We start from the raw sequence: 17,253 nt of genomic DNA on the forward strand, positions 1-17,253 counted from the left end.
TGTTTTTTCCCGCTTAAATTATCTTAAACTTTGTCTCATGCCAATAAATATTTTCTTCAGTATATTTTCAATGGCTATAACAATATTCGTTATTACAAGGTACCAACATTTATTTAACCAGTCCCCTACTATTCATTGTTGTTATTTTACAGTTTTCTCAGTATCAACAATGATGGTATGAATATACTTAAAAATAAAACTTGCACTTATCAGTAATGATTTCCTTTGTAAGAAGTCCATGAAATAAGATTGCTGAGTCTAAAATTATACACATTACTTGGTGCTCATTATCAAATATTTATGTTTATTTTAGCATCCACTTTGCTGAACTGTCTTATTCTTTCATTAACAATTTCCCTTTAAAACTTTTCTAGCTTTTTTTATAATTTTGAAATAATTGAATCATTGTTGAGTTTTGAGATGAAAAAGAGTATCATAATACTAAAAGCAAAAAATACCAAAATGCAACTTTGTTAAGGGGAATAAAAGAGAATGAAATATTATTAGCCAATGTCATTTCACATTCTTCATTGCCAAAATAGACTGACATTTCAGCTGGCACTTTTATAAAGGCAAATAAACATATTTCAAATACAGGGCACAAGGTCTCTATGCCTGTGTTCAAGAGTGCAACAGACTGCCTCTATTTTTACTATAGCTATATTTGTGCTTCACAGAGTAGGACGTTAAAAGGAGGCTTTTTTATGTTTGTTCAATTAACAGTACTTCACTTTGAAGTAATTTTCAATCACTAAGAAAAATAACCCCGTTTAGTATTTTCCTCGGTAAAATTGTCAAATTCACGAGGCACTCTTGTGTTCTCAGCAGTGGATGCCTCTCTCTGGAAGCCCACTGGTGATTTTCTTTTGTTTTTTTCAGGCAAGCACTCTGATTATTCCTAGGTGATTTCACAATTAATATTCCTGCATGTCAGAGGAAAACTGGTGACCATGAAACTGAGGTAGTTTGGAAACGAATCTGTTGAAGAACATGGGAAGATTTTCTTTCTTTCAGGGTTTTTCTTTTTTATTTATTATTCCTAATCTAAAAATAAAAACATCAAAAAGCCACCACCTTGTAGTGATGCTGTTTCTCTGTCCTTTCCTTTTTAGTACTTTGCGGAGGAGACGAGAACTTTTTATGTGCCAGTGGACTCTGCATCCCCAGGAAACTGCAGTGTAATGGCTACAACGACTGTGACGACTGGAGTGATGAGGCTCATTGCAGTACGTGACAGGCGGCTGTGGGTTTGCCGGGGTGCACGGGGATTCTCTTCATGGGCATAGAAACCAAAAGCATTCCACCGTGAAATCATGACAACCATCTGGCATTTGTGCAGACTGCCTTTGGTTTTCCTTTCTAAAGTGAGCCAACATGTTTATCTTCCAAGCTCAGTGTGACTTCAAAATGTGTTTGCCCACCTTTCAAAGGCATGATTTTATCAGGAACTCGACAGCTCGATGCTGTGTTGGAACAGATCAGGGTTTGGAAGCATTTTTACATAAAGTGTCTTAATATTAGGGAAAGACTTTTTGTTTATTTGATTTGGACAAGGATTTTTGTTTTTGTTTTTAATGCTTTATAAGTATAAAGGTCAAAGTTTTTTTAAAAAAATAGTGCTTTTTTAAATACCCAATTTTCAATCGAATGATTTTTAACATTCACGACAAAGCAAATATACTCCCTTCTCCCCCACCCCTTGCCTGTTTGCTTCCTCTAAATCTGTGGATAATCAATGAAATTAACTATTTTAAATGCCCCAATTGGTAGATTCAGTCCTAAACATCTTCGACTCTCTTGATTTGATTGGTTGTTTTGAGTGAATTGGCTCCTGGTTCGGTCGATATACATTTGAATTTCAGGTTGTTTTGCACTGATGCACTAGATAAAAGGGAAAACTTAGTCTCATACATTGCATGGTCTGTATCCAAAACAGAACTGTATGCAATTGCATTCAAATTGCTTTTTAAGGGTTGAATACCCAGCAGTAGTTACTAAGGGAAAAGCTGTGTTTTATTCCCCGCAGGAGTTGCCAAGGCTTTATAAAAGCTCACGATTGCTGATTTCAGTTGAGAGATTCCTCTGCTCTGTTTGCCAGGTGGACCAACTCTTCCTACTTCTGAAGAGTTAGGATGTTCGTTCGTCCTAACTTTTGAAAGACAGTATATTATGGTCATATTTCATGTCAATGTTTCCAAAATTGGTGTTTCATAGTATCTGGGTCTTGAAAAGTGTTTGAGAATAAAACTGGATCTATCCGCTCTTCTACTTAGAGAGTTACAATGCATAATTGTATATTAAAGATTCGGAGATATCTTGCAGTAAAAAAAGAACAAAAATATTAATTTTGCTTAACTTGGTATTTCCTCAAAATTATTTGCTCCTGGGTTCCCCTATCTTCCTTCTTTACTCCCTCCCTTCCTTTCTTCCTTCCTTTCTTTCTTTCGCCTTGTCTAGCATCCTCTGGAAATTTTGATATGCAACATACATTTTAGGAAATACTGTTTTCAGTAAGTCATTTGTCTTGGTAATTTGGATTTCTCTCTTCAGAAAAACCTATGACACTCCATTTTATATGGAAAAAATATATAGGTTATAAATCCGCATCAAGGGGTATTGCTGGGGTCTTAGTAGAAAACTGTGAGACAGCCCTATAAAGAATTTCAAGTGGTCTAATAGAATAATATCTGGTTTATGGGCACTGAGGTGGGATCTCTTTTTTTTATCTTCTAATTTTGACCATGTTATAACCTAATTCAAATTCTGTGGATCCTTTTCCTCCTTGCGGTGGGCCACACAAGCCTGGCCTCATCATTTTCCTCTGTTGCACTGAGGATGGCACTGTGAACAGAGTAAGTACATTCTGTTGCATTTGTTGAAGTTGAGTTTAAAGAATAAATTTTCCCAGTCAGTGAGTGAACAAGGCAATATTAATATTATGCAAGGAATTTAGCAATGTCCCAGTTCCTGGAGAAGTTCTTAAGGAACAGATGGACTTTCCTCATGAACACACCTCAAAACTGGTCTGGTTTGGCCAGTTGAGGAAATATATCCCTTCAGGATCCCTCTCTCAACAATTCTATGAGAAAGGTTAGTGCGATACTGAAGGTTCCACCTGCAATTGCTTTTGACAGTACCAGGACATCTGCCTGTTGAGCCTTAAAATTGAGCACTCATTATTTCAGCCTGTGGGTTTATTGAAGGTGCCACAATCTTATTGTAGGGAGCAGCATCCTATGAAACTATTTTAGAAGGTGAAGGAATAGTGTAAGTCTGAATTAGGGTTTGGATGCAAATCAGAGCAAGAAGGGAGCCCACAGTTACTCAAACAAGGAGTGGGGTTCAGAAGAAAATAATGGTTTTAGGTTTGGGCAGATGGACAGTGAAGATGGCCAGAGACGATCAGGCTTCCACAGAATGGGGACAAAGCACTTATCTCCTGTCATAAGGCATGGGTCAAATTAGGTACTTGGTTTAATTTATAGGGTTATTAATTTTTAAAGCTATCTTTTAAGGGAGGAGGTGAAGAGACAATATTTGCAAATTCCTTTGTCAACTGTGCTAGACACATTTACCTACACGATTTGATTTCATTAATAGCAAAAGAGGTGTTTCCCCCTCTGTATAGAAGCAGAACCATGGCTTAGGTTCATGAATGAATTTGACAGTGGCTCAAAGTTCTAAATTTGTGCTCAGGCTTGAATGCTTTCATGTCTAATGCTGTTTTCTATAAAGTATGCTGCCTTTGACTTGCCCTTATTCAATAAAGTTCAGATTGGGTAAATGCTTATATTCTGATCCTTTCATAAGACAGGAAAATCTTTAGCTATTTTGGATGCTTTATTATGCTTTGCAAGATAATTGTCTCTTACAGCAGCACTGCGACTGATTATTGACTTTTTTCCCCCTAAGTTTATATTATTTATCAGTCTCTTCCTGTTTGTTAAATGAACAGATTTCTAACCTCCTAGAACAATCTTAGTGGTACTAGTAGAAAGATTTTTTGAAAATGACAAAATCATTACTTTAAAAACGGTCTAGCTCTGATTTAAGGCAGGCTGCTTCTCAAACTTTCTCTTTCCTTATCATCAGGACTGGTTGTATGTTACCTCTTCAGAGAGCTCTACTTGCAAGGATTCTGATTCAGTTGGTCAGAATTGGAGTCCAGGTAGTAGTATTTTTGCACAGCTCCCCAGGTGATTCTAATGTGCAGCCAGATTTGAAACCACTGGCCTAGAAGTTGTCTGGTATCTCTTGTTGATAACATTCTATAAGCTTTTGATTCTAAAACCAGCTCCTTGAACAGTGATTGATAGATAGCAGGTACTTAGCAAACAAATAAGTAAAGAAAACCTCAAGGAAAATGGTCATCACAAGGAAAATAGCTACCACAAAGTCCATTTACTTTATGCCACCCAGAACTATTATCAAATCCTTTTGGAAATTATTTGCTCTGAATTTGAGGTAAAAGTGGTTATTTATGAAGACTGGTAAACTAATTATACTCATTACAGTAGAGTGTAGCAATTAATCGTATAAATACTTGATTCAGGCTGCCTAAGTTCCTGTCTCTTCTCTACCACTTCCTACCCTGTGAACTTGGGCATGTTATTCAACTACTCTGTGCTTCAGTTTCCCCATCAGTAAAATAGAATGATAATAATTATTATCTCTAGAATTTTTGTGCAGAATAATGAATCAGGGAAGAGGAGGTGGCTCAAGTGATAAGGCCTCTGCCTACCATATGGGAGGACCTGGGTTCAATTTCTAGGACCTCCTGGTGAAAAAGAAGAGAAAGGATGCCTGCACAGTGAGCCAGTGTCTATGTGGTAAGTCAAATGCCCTGCGTGGTGAGCCAAGTGCCCACGAGTTGAGTCAAGTGCCCGTGTGGTGAGCCGAGTGTCTGCGTGGGTGGCTGTGTGAGTATGCAGTGAGCCAGTGTCTGTGCAAGTGAGTCACAAAGCAAGATAATGACATAACAAAAGAGAGATGAAGGGGAGAGTCAAGATGAAGCACAGCAGAGTCCAGGAACTGAGGTGGCGCAATTGATAGGGAACTTCTCTCCACATCAGAGGTCCTCAGAATCGAATCCTGGTGAATCCTAGAGGAGAAAGATGAGAAGACAAAAAGAGAAATAGATACAGAAGATAACAGAGCGAATGGAGACAGAGAGCAAAAATAGCAGGGTGGGGGAAGGGAAGGAAGAAAATGAATCAATGGACATAAAGCATGGAGACCAGTGTTTGGCTTGCAATAACTATCAAAGAATGTTAGATTTTATGGTTGTTGTCATTGTCGTTGTTATCCTATTTTGTTCCCTACTCCCTAGCCCCACTAGAGTGCAGAGGATGGTCATGTGACGTCATGGGACAGCTGATAAAGGTTGATGATAAGGAGAAGAGGCAGAAACACTAAAATATGCATAACAATGATAAAAGCAACATCCTATGAAGCTTTCTAAAAAAGGAGGTGATCTTAAAATAAAAACTGATATTCCAAATGATCTTTCAGAGTCATCAAAAATGACTATTTACTGTATTCTTTTTACTAAGACAGGGATGCAAGTATACCAGAAAGATTTCCACCAACATGATAAGAGTAAAATCATCTCATTCTTTACTGAAAGAAGAAACTTCTGTTATCTGGATAATTCACAGTTATATAGTGGTAATCTAATTATACTGAATAAATCAAACTATTAAATGTTCTTCAGTTTCTACTATGGGTAAAGCAAGTTCTAGATACCTAGTAAATATAAAAATTAAGACATGGCTTTTCTCTTTATGTGGCTTTTAAAACATATAAACTATTAAATATAGTATTTTAAAACAATATAATGCAAGAGAGGTCATGAAGCAAAACAAGATCGGATAAATGAAAAAGGTAGGGGTGGGCGGAGCACTCAGAGGTTGAGTGCTTTCTTTGCATGTACGAATCCTGTGTTCAATCTCTGGCCCCACCTTTAAAAAAATAGGGTAAGGATGGGTTACTAGGAGTTGTGTTGGTTTGGAAAGATCTGATGGAAAAGGTGGGATTGAGGGTAAGCCTTGGAGGGAGGTGATATTTGTATACTCTGGAATAGTGGTTCTCAGCTGGAGATAGTGTTTCTGACTAGGGGAGATTTTCAGTGGATAGAGACATTTTGATTATCATGGCGACAGGGGTCAGGATGTGTGTATGTGTGGGGTGCTTATTTTTTTTTTCATTTTTATTTTTATTGAAGTATATCATTGATACATGAACACACATAATAAGTGTATAGTAAAGATTGTGAACTTACAAAATAAACATACATAACATCACACAGGGGTCTCATACATCACCCCTCCACCAACTCTTTGCGTTGGTGTGAAATATTTGTTACAAACTATGCAAGAGCATTGTCTAAATATTACTACCAACTATATTCCTTATCTTACATTACGTATATTTTTCCCCCAACCCATAGTATTTTTTTAAATGTATTTTTGTTGTGGATATTGCGAACTTGCAAAACAATCATACAGATGTGTAGATTTCCCATAGAACTCCACACTCTGGTGGAACATTTGTTACAGATTATGAGATAATGTCATCAGACTATTACCATCAATCTTGGTCCATAACATACATATGGCACGCTTTTTCCATACACCTCCATTATCAACACAGTGTAGCTTGGCATTAATGCAAGAATATTATAGTATTGCTGTTAACCACAGTCTATAGGTCACAATAATTGTAGTTTTCCCATGTTTCTCCATATTCCCATAACCCTGCAATAGTGATGTACATCTGCCCTAGCTAACAGAAGGGCTCTCTTGCATTTGTACCCTTAACCACAATTCTCAACCACCTTTGGGTTCACTGTGTTACTCAGTCCCTAGATTATTCTTTAGCTTTCCTTCTACTGACATTTACTCCCCCAGACTACCTTTTTCAGTCACAATCCCATTTATAAACCAGTCATTATAATGTGTTACTATCAACTCTATCCATATCCACACTTTTACAGTCAAATTAATTAAAATTTCTATGTACATTAAGCATCCATAGTTCTTCTCAACCCTCCTCATATCTCCTTATAACCTATACTCTAGGTTTTAATTCCAAGTGTTTATCATTTGTACTTAGTTCATATTAATGAGACCATAGAATATTTGTCCTTTTGTGTCTGGCTTACTTCGCTTAGTATAATGTCTTCAAGACTCATCCATGTTATCACATGTGTCCCAATTTCATTTCTTCTTATTGCAGCATAGTATTCCATCATATGTATACACCACATTTTGTTTATCGATTCATTGGTGGATGGACACTTAGGTTGTTCCATCTTTTGGCAATTGTGAACAGTGCCACTGTGAACATTGGTGTGCAGATATCTGTTCATGTCATAGTTTTTAGTTCTTCTGGGTATATTCCTAGTAGAGGAATTGCTGGATCATATGGCGGTTCTACATTGAGCTTTCTGAGGAACTGCCAAACTGTCTTCCAAAGAGGCTGCACCATTTTACACTCCCACCAACAGTGAAGTAGTGTTTCTATATCTCCACATCCTCTCCAGCACTTATTGTTGTCTGTTTTTTTAATAATGGCCATTCTATGTGGTGTTAGATGATATCTCATTGTTGTTTTAATTTGCATTTCCCTAATAGCCAATGATATGGAACATTTTTTCATGTGCTTTTTGGCCATCTGTATTTCCTCTTTGGAGAAATGTCTATTTAAATCTTTTGACCATTTTAAAATTGGATTTCTTGCTCTTTTATTGTTGAGTTGTATGATCTCTTTATTTAGAATGGAAGTCAAACCCTTTTTGGATAAGTGGTTTCCAAATATTTTCTCCCATCAACTGGGCTACCTTTTCACATTCTTGATGAAGTCCTTTAAATTACAGAAGTGTTTAAGTTTGAGGAGGTTCCATTTATCCATGTTTTCTTTTGTTGCTCATGCCTTTGGTGTAAGGTTTAAGAATCCACCACCTACCTCCAGGTCTTGAAGATATTTCCCTACATTTTCTCCTAGGAGCTTTATTGTACTTCCTTTTATATTTAGGTCTTTGATCCATTTTGAGTTTATTATTGTATAAGGTGTGAGGGAGGGGTCTTCTTTCTTTCTTTTGGCTAGGGATATCCAGTTCTCCCAAAACCATTTGTTGAATAAACTGTTCTGCCCCAACTGGGAGGGCTTGACAGGCTTGTCAAAAATCACTTGGCCATAGATGTGAGGGTCTGTTTCTGAACTTTCAGTTTGGTTCCATTGTCAGTGTGTCTGTCTTTATGCCAATACCATGCTGTTTTTACCACTGTAGCTAGGTAATATGATTTGAAGTTTGGAAGTGAGAGTCCTCCAACTTTGCTTTTCCTTTTTAAGATATTTCTGGCTCTTTGGGGCCTCTCACCCTTCCAGATAAATTTGATGATTGTGTTTTCTATTTGCTGAAAAAATGCTGGTGGAATTTTTATTGGGATTGCATTGAGTCTGTATATCAATATGGGTAGAATTGACATCTTAATGATATTTAGTCTTCCAATCCATGAGCATGGAATGTTCTTCCAATTATTTAGGTATTTAAAAATTTCTTTTAGCAATGCATTATAGTTCCCTGAATACAAGTGTTTTGCATCCTGGTTAAGTTTATTCCTAAATATTTTATTCTTTTAGTTGCTATTGTAAATGAAAATTTTTTTCTGATTTCCTCCTCAGATTGTGCATTATTAGTGTGTAGAAACACCACTGATTTTTCTGTATTGATCTTGTATCCTGACACTCTACTGAAATAATTTATTAGCTCTAGCAGGTTTGTTGTAGATTTTTCAGGATTTTCTAGATATACAATCATATCATCTGTGAATAGTGACAGTTTTCATTCTTCCTTTCCAATTTGGATGCCTTTTATTTCTTTATCTTGTCTAATTGCTCTAACTAGAACCTCTAGCACTATATTGAACAACAGTGGTGACAGTGGGCATCCTTGTCTTGTCCCTGATCTCAAAGGGAAAGCTTCTAGTTTTTCACCATTGACTACAGTGTTAACTGTGGGTTTTTCATATACGGCCTTTATCATGTTGAGAAAATTTCCTTCAATTCCTACTTTTTGTAGTATTTTTATCAAGAAAAGATGCTGTATTTTGTCAAATGCCTTTTCCACATCAATTGATAAGATCATACAATTTTTCTTCTTTGATTTATTAATGTAATGTATTATGCTGATTGATTTTCTTGTGTTGAACCAGCCTTGCATGCCTGGTATAAAACCTACTTGATCATGATGGATAATTCTTTTAATGTGTTCTTGGATTTGATTAGCAAGTATTTTATTGAGGATTTTTGCATCTGTATTCATTAGAGAAATGGGTCTGTAATTTTCTTTTTTTGTAATATCTTTATCTGGCTTTGGTATTAAGGTGATATTGGCTTCATAGAATGTGTTTGGTAGTGTTCCTTCTTGCCGAATTTTTTGGAAGAGCTTAAGTAAGATTGGTATTAAATCTTCTTTGAATGCTTGGTAGAACTCACCTGTGAAACTATGAAACCATCTGGTCCTGGGCTTTTCATTTTGGGGAACTGTTTGATGACTGTTTCAATTTCTTTACTTGTGATTGGCTTGTTGAGGTCTTCTGTTTCTTCTAGTGTCAGTGTAGGTTGTTTGTACATTCCTAGGAATTTTTCCATTTCATCTACATTGTCTAGTATTTTAGCATAAAGTTGTTCATAGTATCCTCTTACGATCTCTCTTATTTCTGTGGAGTCAGTAGTAAGGTTCCCTTTTTCATTTTTTATTTCATTTAAATTTTTATTCATTTTTATTTATTTTATTTCTCTCCCCTTCCCCTCCTCTCACCCCAGTTGTCTGTTCTCTGTGTCTATTCACTGCATGTTCTTCTTTGTCCACTTCTGTTGTTGTCAGTGACACGGGAATCTGTGTTTCTTCTTGTTGCGTCATCTTGTTGTGTCAGCTCTCCGTGTATGCGGCACCATTCCTGGGCAGGCTGAACTTTCTTTTGTGCTGGGCAGCTCTCCTTACAGGGCACACATCCTTGCGCATGGGGCTCCCCTATGCGGGGGACACCCCTGCGTGGCACGGCACTCTTTGCGTGCATCAGCACTGCACATGGGCCAGCTCCACATGGGTCAAGGAGGCCCAGAGTTTGAACCGCGGACCTCCCATGTGGTAGATGGATGCCCTAACCACTGAGACAAGTCCGCTTCCCTCATATTTTATTTCATTTATTTACATCTTCTCTTTTTTTTCTTAGTCTAGCTAAGGGTTTGTTGATTTTGTTACTCTTCTCAAAAAACCAACTTTTGGTTTTCTTAATTTTTCTCCATTGTTTTTTGTTCTCAATTCATTTATTTCTGCTCTGATCTTTGTTGTTTCATTCCTTCTACTTTCTTTAGCATTAATTTGCTGTTCTTTTTCTAGTTCATCCAGCTGTATAGTTAGGTCATTGATTTTAGCTCTTCTTTTTTAATATAAGCATTGAGGGCTATAAATTTTCTTCTCAACACTCCCTTTGCAGTGTCCCATAGGTTCTGATATATTGTAATTTCATTGTCATTTGTCTTGAGATGTTTATTGATTTCTCTTGAAATTTCTTCTTTGACCCACTGATTATTTAAGAGTTTATTGTTTAATCTTCATATACATGTGAATTTTCCCTTTATTGGGTGCTTATTGATTTCCAACTTTATTCCATTATGATCAGAGAAAGTGCTTTGTATAATTTTGATTTTGTTGAATTTATTGAGATCTGCTTTGTGACCCAACATATGGTCTGTCCTGGAGAAAGATCCATAAGCACTTGAAAAGAATGTATAGCCTGCTGTTTTGGGGTGCAATGTTCTGTATATGTCTATTAGGTTTAGTCCATTTATCATATTATTCAAGCTCTCTGTTTCTTTATTGATCTGCCCAGATGTTCTATCCAATGCTGAAAGTGATGTATTGAAGTCTCCAACTATTATTGTAGAGATGTCTATTTCTCCTTTCAGTTTTGCCAGTGTTTGCCTCATGTATCTTGGGGTACCCTGGTTAAGTACATATATATTTATGATTGTTATTTCTTCCTGGTGAATCATCTCTTTTATTAATATGTAATGTCCTTCCTTGCCTCTAATAACAGTTTTGCTTTTAAAGTCTGTATCATCTGATATAAGTAGAGTTACCCCAGCTTTTTTTTTGGTGACTGCATGCATGGAATTTCTTTTTCCAACATTTCACTTTCAATTTATTGGTATCCTTAGGTGTAAGGTGAGTCTCTTGCAGACAACATATTGATGGCTTATAGTTTCTTATCCATTCTGCCAGTCTGTGTCTTTTGATTCAGGAGTTTAATTGATTAACATTCAATGTTACTACTGTAAAAGCAGTTCTTATTTCATCCATTTTGATCTTTGTATTTTGTCTGTCATTTTATATTTGACACTTTTAGCTACTGTTACTGTTACAGTTGTCATTTCTAGACTTTCTTCCAGGTCTCTCTCTTCTGTCTTTTCTTTTCAGGTTGTAACACTCCCTTTAGTATTTCTTACAAAACTGGTCTTTTTGTTATAAACTCTCTCAATTTCTGTTTATCTGTAAATATTCTAATCTCACCCTCATTTTTAAAAGATAATCTTACTGGGTATAAAATCCTTGGCTGGCAGTTTTTCTCCTGCAGTATCTTAAATATATCATACCACTGCCTTCTTGCCTCTATTGGTTTCTGATGAGAAATCGGCACTTAATCTTATTGGGTATCCCTTATATGTCATGCATTGCTTTTCTCTTGCTGCTCTCAGAATTCTCCCTTTGTCTCTAGCACTTGACATTCTGATTAACATGTGTCTTGGAGTTTGTCTATTTGGATTTCTTCAGATGGGAGTATGTTGTGCTTCTTGAATATGGATATCTCTGTCTTTCAATAGGGTTGGGAAATTTTCCACCATTATTTCTTCAAATTCTTTCTGCCCCTTTTCCCTTCTCTTCTCCTTCTGGAACACCCATGACACATATGTTTGCACATCTCTTGCTGTCATTTAGTTCCCTGAGACCTTGTTAAATTTTTTCCATTCTTTTCTTCATCTGTTCTTTTGTTTGTTCACTTACAGAGGCCATGTCTTCGAGCTCGCCAATCCTGTCTTCTGCTTCCTCAAATTTGCTGTTATAGGCCTCCAGTATATTTTAAATTTCATTTATTGCACCTTTCATTCCCATAAGGTCTGCTATTTTCCTATGAATGCTTTCAAATTCTTCTTTGTGCTCATCCAATGTCGTTTAATATCCTTAATCTCTTTAGCCATCTCATTGAATTTAATAAGGAGATTTGTTTGAACAGCTAAGATTAGTTGTCTCAGCTCCTTTATGTCATCTGCAGGCTTATCTTGTTCCTGTAATTAGGCCATCTCTTCCTGTTTTTTGGTATGGGCTATAATTTTTGTTGGTGTTTCTGCATCTGGCTTGCTAGATGTATTTATTCTGGATGCCGTTTCTCCCTTTAGTTTAGGGATTTCTTATCTTTTCTCCCTTGCTGGTTGTGTAGTAGAAGCCAAGGATGTAGATGGTGCTGTAAGCTATGGAGGCTGAAGCTGCCCACATTGCCCCAGGAATTGATGAAGTTTCTCCCACCTTTCTCCTCTGTCAGGAAAGGGACAGAGCTGTAGCCATGTATAATAATCCCAGTTGGGCGCAAGACTGTTTGTAGTCACCCGGAGACACTGATGAAGCTTCAAACCCCTTCCTCCCCTACCTTAGTTAGGGATGGAGCTATAGTTTTGGTCAGCAATCTATGCTGTGTGGGTAAAAAATGACCACAGTTGCTCAGGTAAACTGATGTAACTCCAGACCCTCTCCCTACCAGGAGTGGGAATGGACCTTCTGGAGTGCCGAACAATCTAATCTCTGTGGACCAAATATGCCTGCAGTTGCCCTGAGAGGTTTAGGGAGTACTGTCCCTTCTGCCCTTTAGGGGGTGGGAACAGAACCACAAATGCTCAACAGTTCAGTCCTGTAGGCTGAAAGTACCCACCATTGTCCGGAGAGGCTGAAGAAGCACCAGCTCCCTTCTATTCTCTTAAGGCATGGGGTTGGATCCAGAGGCACCTGACAGTTCTGTGTCTGTGGGCTGAAAGTACCCACCATTGTCCAGAGAGGCTGTGGAGACACCAAAACCCTCCTATCCTATTGGGGGTGGGGGTGGATTCATAGGCATCCAATAGTCTAGTCCATGCAGGCTGAAGGTGTGCTGTTGCCTAAAAAAGCTGCGGAAAGACCGGTCCCCTTCTTTCCTATTGGGGGGTGAGGGTGTGTCTACAAGTACCTACCAGACCAGGCCGTGTGGGCCAAAAGCACTTGCAGTTACCCAAAGAGGCTGGACAAACACAGTCTGTCTCTTGTCCTGTTGGGGATGGAGATGGAGCCACTTGTGCCCAACAGTCAGACTTGTGCAGCCCAAAACTGTTACCCTGAGAGGTTGAGGCAACACTAACCCCTTCCTATCCTGTGGGGGGACAGAGATGGAGATGAGCTCAAAGGTACTCAGCAAATCTGTGTGGACTGAAAACTCCTGCCATTGCCCAGATAGGCTGAGGATATCCAGCTCCTCTTCTATTTCTTGGGGTGCGGGGATGCAGCCCCAGGTGTCCGACTATTCAGCCTCTGCCAGCAGAGAGCACTTGCAGTTGCCTGGAGACCCTGGTGCAGGTCCCGCCAGCTACCTCTCTGCTGGTGGTGGGGCTGGAGCCTAGGCTAGGGCTGCAGTACGATCTTGGTGGAAAGAAGCCCGTCCCTAACTTCACTGGATTTTAGTCAGCCAGGCTCCCCCTCATGCTGGGGGCAGAGTCAAGATGGCAGCTACTGGACTCTTTCTGTGGGGTGCTTTTGACATCTAGTGAGTGGAGGCCAAGGATGCTCTGAAATATCCTATAATGCATAGGGCAGCATCTCGCAACAAAAAATTATCCAGTCCAAAGTGCCAATAGCTGCTGCTGTTGAAACTCTGCTCTAGAGCAAGAAAGAGCTCAGGGAGTCAAGAAGCTTGGGCTCCTCTCCCAACTCTGCTACTAAGGAGCCACACCACTGTGGGCAAACCATTTAACCTCTGTACTCATTGGAAAAATGAGGGGTCTCTTCCATCTTTAACATTTTATAGGTGAAAATTCAGCCTCTGGATTTATATCTTGAGTTTAAAAGAAAACCATTTATGTTTGTAGAGTCACAGAGATTGAGGAAATTGAAGCCTTTGATAAAGGCTTTCTGTTCTTTAGTTTTCTGCTTTAATTTAATGGAAATTTTGAGGAACAAAAATGAATGGTGTGTACATGAGATGCTAACCTGAAACAAAAGTTAATATTAACTTGCAATAACTTCAGAGGTAGCATTTTGTATCAAGTTCTCATTAAGGAAAAAGATTTGTATCTAGAAAAACATCTGCTTTAGTTCATGCAAAATTATGCTTGTATTGAGCAAGAAAATTGCAGCAAGCAGCTTTTGTAAATTTTGATTTGTTGGCTCCAAATTGTGCTCGACAACATCCATTTTCAGTTCAAATAAACATTCATTCCAAAAAAAGGGGGCACTGTGATCTTTGATATTTGCTATGTACTGGCTGTGCAGTGCTTCTGGTTAAGGTTTTATGTTTACTTATCATGCAGGCCTTAGTGAGGTAACAAGTTGTTTTCCAAATGCAGCTAATTTTGTATTTAGCCTCTGAAAATGGCTTCTAATAAGCAAGTCATAAGAGTGGAAAGTTGATTCAAGACCTTTGTGGATAATGAGGATTTTTAAAATGACTGTGTCATGTCCATTTATAAAATAATTTAATAAATAACATCAATATTTTAAAATCTCCCAAAGTGGCATTTTCTATGAATTACTGGGGGTCCCAGAATGGGCCACCCAGAGCATACGAGAAGGTTCTGCAATTTTTGGTGTATTCTGAGCTTAATCAGATTCTGAAAGAAGTATATGATTCCCCAGCCTCCTACTATCTCAAAAAATGAAGTGTACTGCTGAAAGAAAGAAAAGAAAGAAAGAAAGAAAAAGAAAGAAAGAAAGAGGAAAAGGAAAAACAAACAACAAATCTTTGTATGGTTTAAAATATGCTCCTATCCCCCAAAGTAGGCAGGTACTTTGCACTGATGGTAAAATTAGGAAGGTTTATTTCCCTGGATAGTGCTCATTCTTATTGATTCAAAAATTTCCCATAAGAATTATGTAGATTAAAACAAAACAAATCATAAAGGCCTTTTCAAACTTCCCAAGGAACAGTATACATTGTGATGCACAAATTCCCTAACTCTGCCTGGTGGGCAGGAAAACCAATGTCATACCTTTCTCAACTCTGATAGCAGATGTGCAGTAAGCCCTGTTCAACAGTGGCATGCAGAGTGGGGAGTTAGTGCCCTCTGGGAGGAAATAGAACTGTAAGGTGAGAGCTAGGACCTCTTTGCAGTTCTTATATTTTCCTTCATGATGGTTGTCCTCATTTGAAAAATATTCAGCCTGAGTGAAGTAAAAACAAAAAAGTACAAACAAAAGTCTGTGTGTGTATATGTATGAGTGTGTATGTACACAAGTATACCCTTTTAATGAGAGCACTGAACAGGTGATCTCTAAGGCCCATTTTATTTCTAAAACGATATGATTCTAAAAGTATTTAAGTAGCTTATTTTTAAGTAGCTTTATTATTGGCTTTTGAAATAGAAATGTATGATTCATGTAAATAAAAGTATACCTTTTTTTCTTTTAATGATGTACTGGGGATTGAACCCAGGATCTAGTATATGGGAAGCAGGCACTTAACAGCTAAGCTATATCTACTCCCCACCCCCTCCCCAGTATACTGTTTTGAAGCAGCTAACTGCTTAACTGATCAATGCCCAAGACTTTTGATAGTGGATTATCACCAATTTGGGATGTGTATTATAAAGAGATACTCATTTACCAGCTGCTTGAATTCTAACAATCACTTAGGATTCAGGAGACTGAACTGTTGACCATTAACTCCTGGTCCTCATCATCCAATAAACTAATCCTCAAATGTACCCTCATTTCTCACCTCTTTCTTTTTTTTCTTACTATTCCCTCCACATAAAACACAGGCTGATCTTTTCATTCCATCATACTATTGAAATTTTTACCATCTCCCATGATCTTACTCGACCTTCAGCAACCTCTTTTAGCACTTAATTAACTTTAAAAGAAGGGTAAGGTACCATATTTTATCTAGTTTATATTAAATACAGGGTTCTTATATTACTTTTGAATTTTTAAAATCACTTTCATGGAGTGTAATTTGTGTACCATAAACTTCACCCATGGGTTTTTAGTAAACCTATAGTGTAGTACAACCATCCCCACAGCCCAGTTTTAGAGCATTTCCATCTCCTGCAAAATTTCCCTTGAACCCATTTTCAGTAAGTCCTCATGTCACCTTCCCAACCCCACCCTAAGCCACAAGAAAATACTGCTCTGCTTCCATCTCTATTAATTTACCTTTTCTGGGCATTTCATAATTGGAGTCATACAGTATATTGTTTTTTGTATCTGTTTTCTTTTAGTTAGCATAATATTTTTGAGGTTCATCTGTATGGTAGCATGTATCAGTAGCTTCGTCCTTTCAACCACTAAATAGTATTTTATTGTATGGATATATACATTATTTTATCCATTCTCCACAGTTTATCGGTGCACTATATCTGTTGATGGGCATTTGGATTGTTGCTAGTTTTGGGCTATTATGAATAATGCTATGAACACTTGTGCATAATTTTTGCATGACTGTGTGTTTTCAATTCTTTTGGATATGTTCCTAGGACTAGAATTGATAGGCAATGTGGTAACTCCATGTTAACCTTTTTGAAGAAGTACCAAACTAGTTTTGAAAGTAGTCACACCATTTTACATTCCCACCAGCAATCATGGAGATTCCAATTTCTCCACATCGTGCCAAAACTTTTTATTGTCTGTATTTTTTATTACAGTAATTTTAGTGGGTGTTAAGTGATATTTCATTGCGGTGTTGAGTTGCATTTTCCTAATGGTTAATGATATTGAGCACTTTTTCATTTGTTTATTTTCCATATGTACATCTTTGGTGAAAACTATTATTCAAGTTTTCTCTTCTTTTGCCTATTTTTAAGTGGGTTATTTGTCTTACTGAGTATAAGAGTTCTATATTTATTTGGATACAGTCTATTAACAGAGGTATTATTTGCAAATATTTTTCCCACTCTGTGGCTTGTCTTTTAATTTTATTAATGGAATATTTTGAAGCACAAATTTTTAAAAAG

At 37.5% G+C, this 17,253-nt stretch overlaps 1 protein-coding gene across 2 annotated transcripts in view; it reads left to right on the forward strand.

Annotated features, from left to right (window-relative positions):
• CORIN (corin, serine peptidase) overlaps positions 1–17,253 on the forward strand; it is a 291,946-nt gene that overhangs the window by 190,286 nt on the left and 84,407 nt on the right. For both annotated transcript variants that reach the window (XM_004469755.5, XM_004469756.5), the window contains exon 6: positions 1,113–1,226. In XM_004469755.5, coding sequence (XP_004469812.2) covers positions 1,113–1,226 — 114 coding nt within the window. The remainder of the gene's footprint in view (positions 1–1,112; positions 1,227–17,253) is intronic.

This window comes from Dasypus novemcinctus, chromosome 1 (genome assembly GCF_030445035.2).
Source record: "Dasypus novemcinctus isolate mDasNov1 chromosome 1, mDasNov1.1.hap2, whole genome shotgun sequence".
NCBI classification, from domain to species: domain Eukaryota; kingdom Metazoa; phylum Chordata; class Mammalia; order Cingulata; family Dasypodidae; genus Dasypus; species Dasypus novemcinctus.